The sequence below is a fragment of the Halyomorpha halys genome, unplaced genomic scaffold, assembly GCF_000696795.3.
Source record: "Halyomorpha halys isolate HHAL.00 unplaced genomic scaffold, Hhal_1.1 Scaffold45.1, whole genome shotgun sequence".
Classification (NCBI taxonomy): Eukaryota; Metazoa; Arthropoda; class Insecta; order Hemiptera; family Pentatomidae; genus Halyomorpha; species Halyomorpha halys.
The window spans coordinates 67650-69258 of NW_027113993.1; the positions used below are offsets into that span (position 1 = coordinate 67650).

Sequence of the window (1609 nt, forward strand, 5' to 3'; positions counted from 1 at the left end):
GTTGGCTCTCCAGACCTTGTAGTTCTTTGGGCGCCCGAACCAGCCTTCATAGTATAAAAGCCGGAAAGAAAAAAAGGCAGTTATCTCACCCCAATTTATGATTACTTTAATGAAAACTATGTATAATTACTAGTCAAAATTGACGAGTCTGCCAAGCTTAGGTAGGGGGAATAAATAATGGCGGCTGTTTTAAAACCTTAAAAAAAACATTAATTTTTCATTCGGAGCTCTATATCTTAAAAACTACCAACCACGCTATAAAATATAAGAGAACGTTATTTAAAGAAGAATAAATTTGCTGAAATATTAGCCCTAAAAGAGCTATTTACGTCCAATAGTTCTCGAGATATAGCTTTTTAAAAAGCAAAATTTCTTTAAAAATTTTCTGAAATATTAGTAGTTCACTAATGTATTTTGAGAAATCTATATCTCAGGAACTATGAGATGTACAGTAGTCAAATTAAAGCTAGTTTAATGGACTATAAATAAGTTTATGACCTTTACCTTCGTAGGAATAGTAGTTTTCATAATATTTGCTAAAATAAATTGATTTATAGTTGTTTGGACAATAAGTTTGATTTATGAAAAACTTCATTTCAGAAATCCTTGGACGTACAGATGTTTGCCGGCGCTCAAATTAAAGCTAGTTAAATTTACTACAAAATAGTTTATAATGTTTATCTTTGTAGGAGTTGTAGTTTTTAGGATATTTGACAAAATAAACTCACAAATGTTAATTTCTAGTTGTTCGTATAAAATGATGGATTATTTAAAAAATATATCTCTAGATTCATAAGACGCGCATATGTCTGCCAACTCTCAAAATAAAGGAAATTTAACTTACTAAATGTACTTTATGACACTTATCTTCGTAGAGGTAGTAGTTTTTATGATATTCACATATGAATATAAATTTGGCATATGAAAATCTGTCCGAACAACTATAAATCAATTAATTTTAGCAAATTTCATGTAAACTATTACTCCTACGATGATAAACATCATAAAATATTTTATAGATCATTAAACTAACTTTAATTAGAGTGCTAATAGACATATGTACGTCACATAGTTCCTGATATATAGATTTCTCAAAATAAATTCACTAACTACTGATCTTTCAGTACGTCCTATACAACATTTTTATGAAATGTTGCTTTTTAAAAAGCTATATCTCGAAAACTATTTAACGTAAATAAATCTATTAGAGCCCATATTTTAGCAAATTTGCTCTTCTTTAAATGACGTTCTCTTAGTTTTTCTTGTGTTGTTCCTACTTTTTGAGATATAGAGCTCCGAATGAAAATCCCCAAGCGTCTTCGGTATCATTGTAGATTTAGACGTATCTCGACTGGTAATACTCTGAAAGAGTAATACATCTTCAGGATATCTACTTCGTAAGGATCATATTATTTTATATTACAACTAAATGACTTACTTAGCATTTGAATAATTATTTCTATAATCAGTGAAAGCATATAATTAATGCGAATCATCAATTTTATTATACATTATTCCAAGTGTTATTAGATTTTGAGAAAAAATATTCTTAGGACCTCATTTAATACAAGAATTCTCAATTTTTTCAATTTAATTTATTTTCAGAAAT

The 1609-nt window shown here is 28.3% G+C and overlaps 1 protein-coding gene across 1 annotated transcript in view; it reads right to left on the bottom strand.

Moving 5' to 3' along the window:
• Positions 1-1609, bottom strand: part of LOC106688985 (IDS-type sesquiterpene synthase) — a gene marked incomplete in the record, with an annotated part of 14242 nt that overhangs the window by 11556 nt on the left and 1077 nt on the right. The window contains 1 exon segment of the mRNA XM_067051219.1: positions 1309-1362. Within this exon segment, the coding sequence (XP_066907320.1) occupies positions 1309-1329 (21 nt within the window).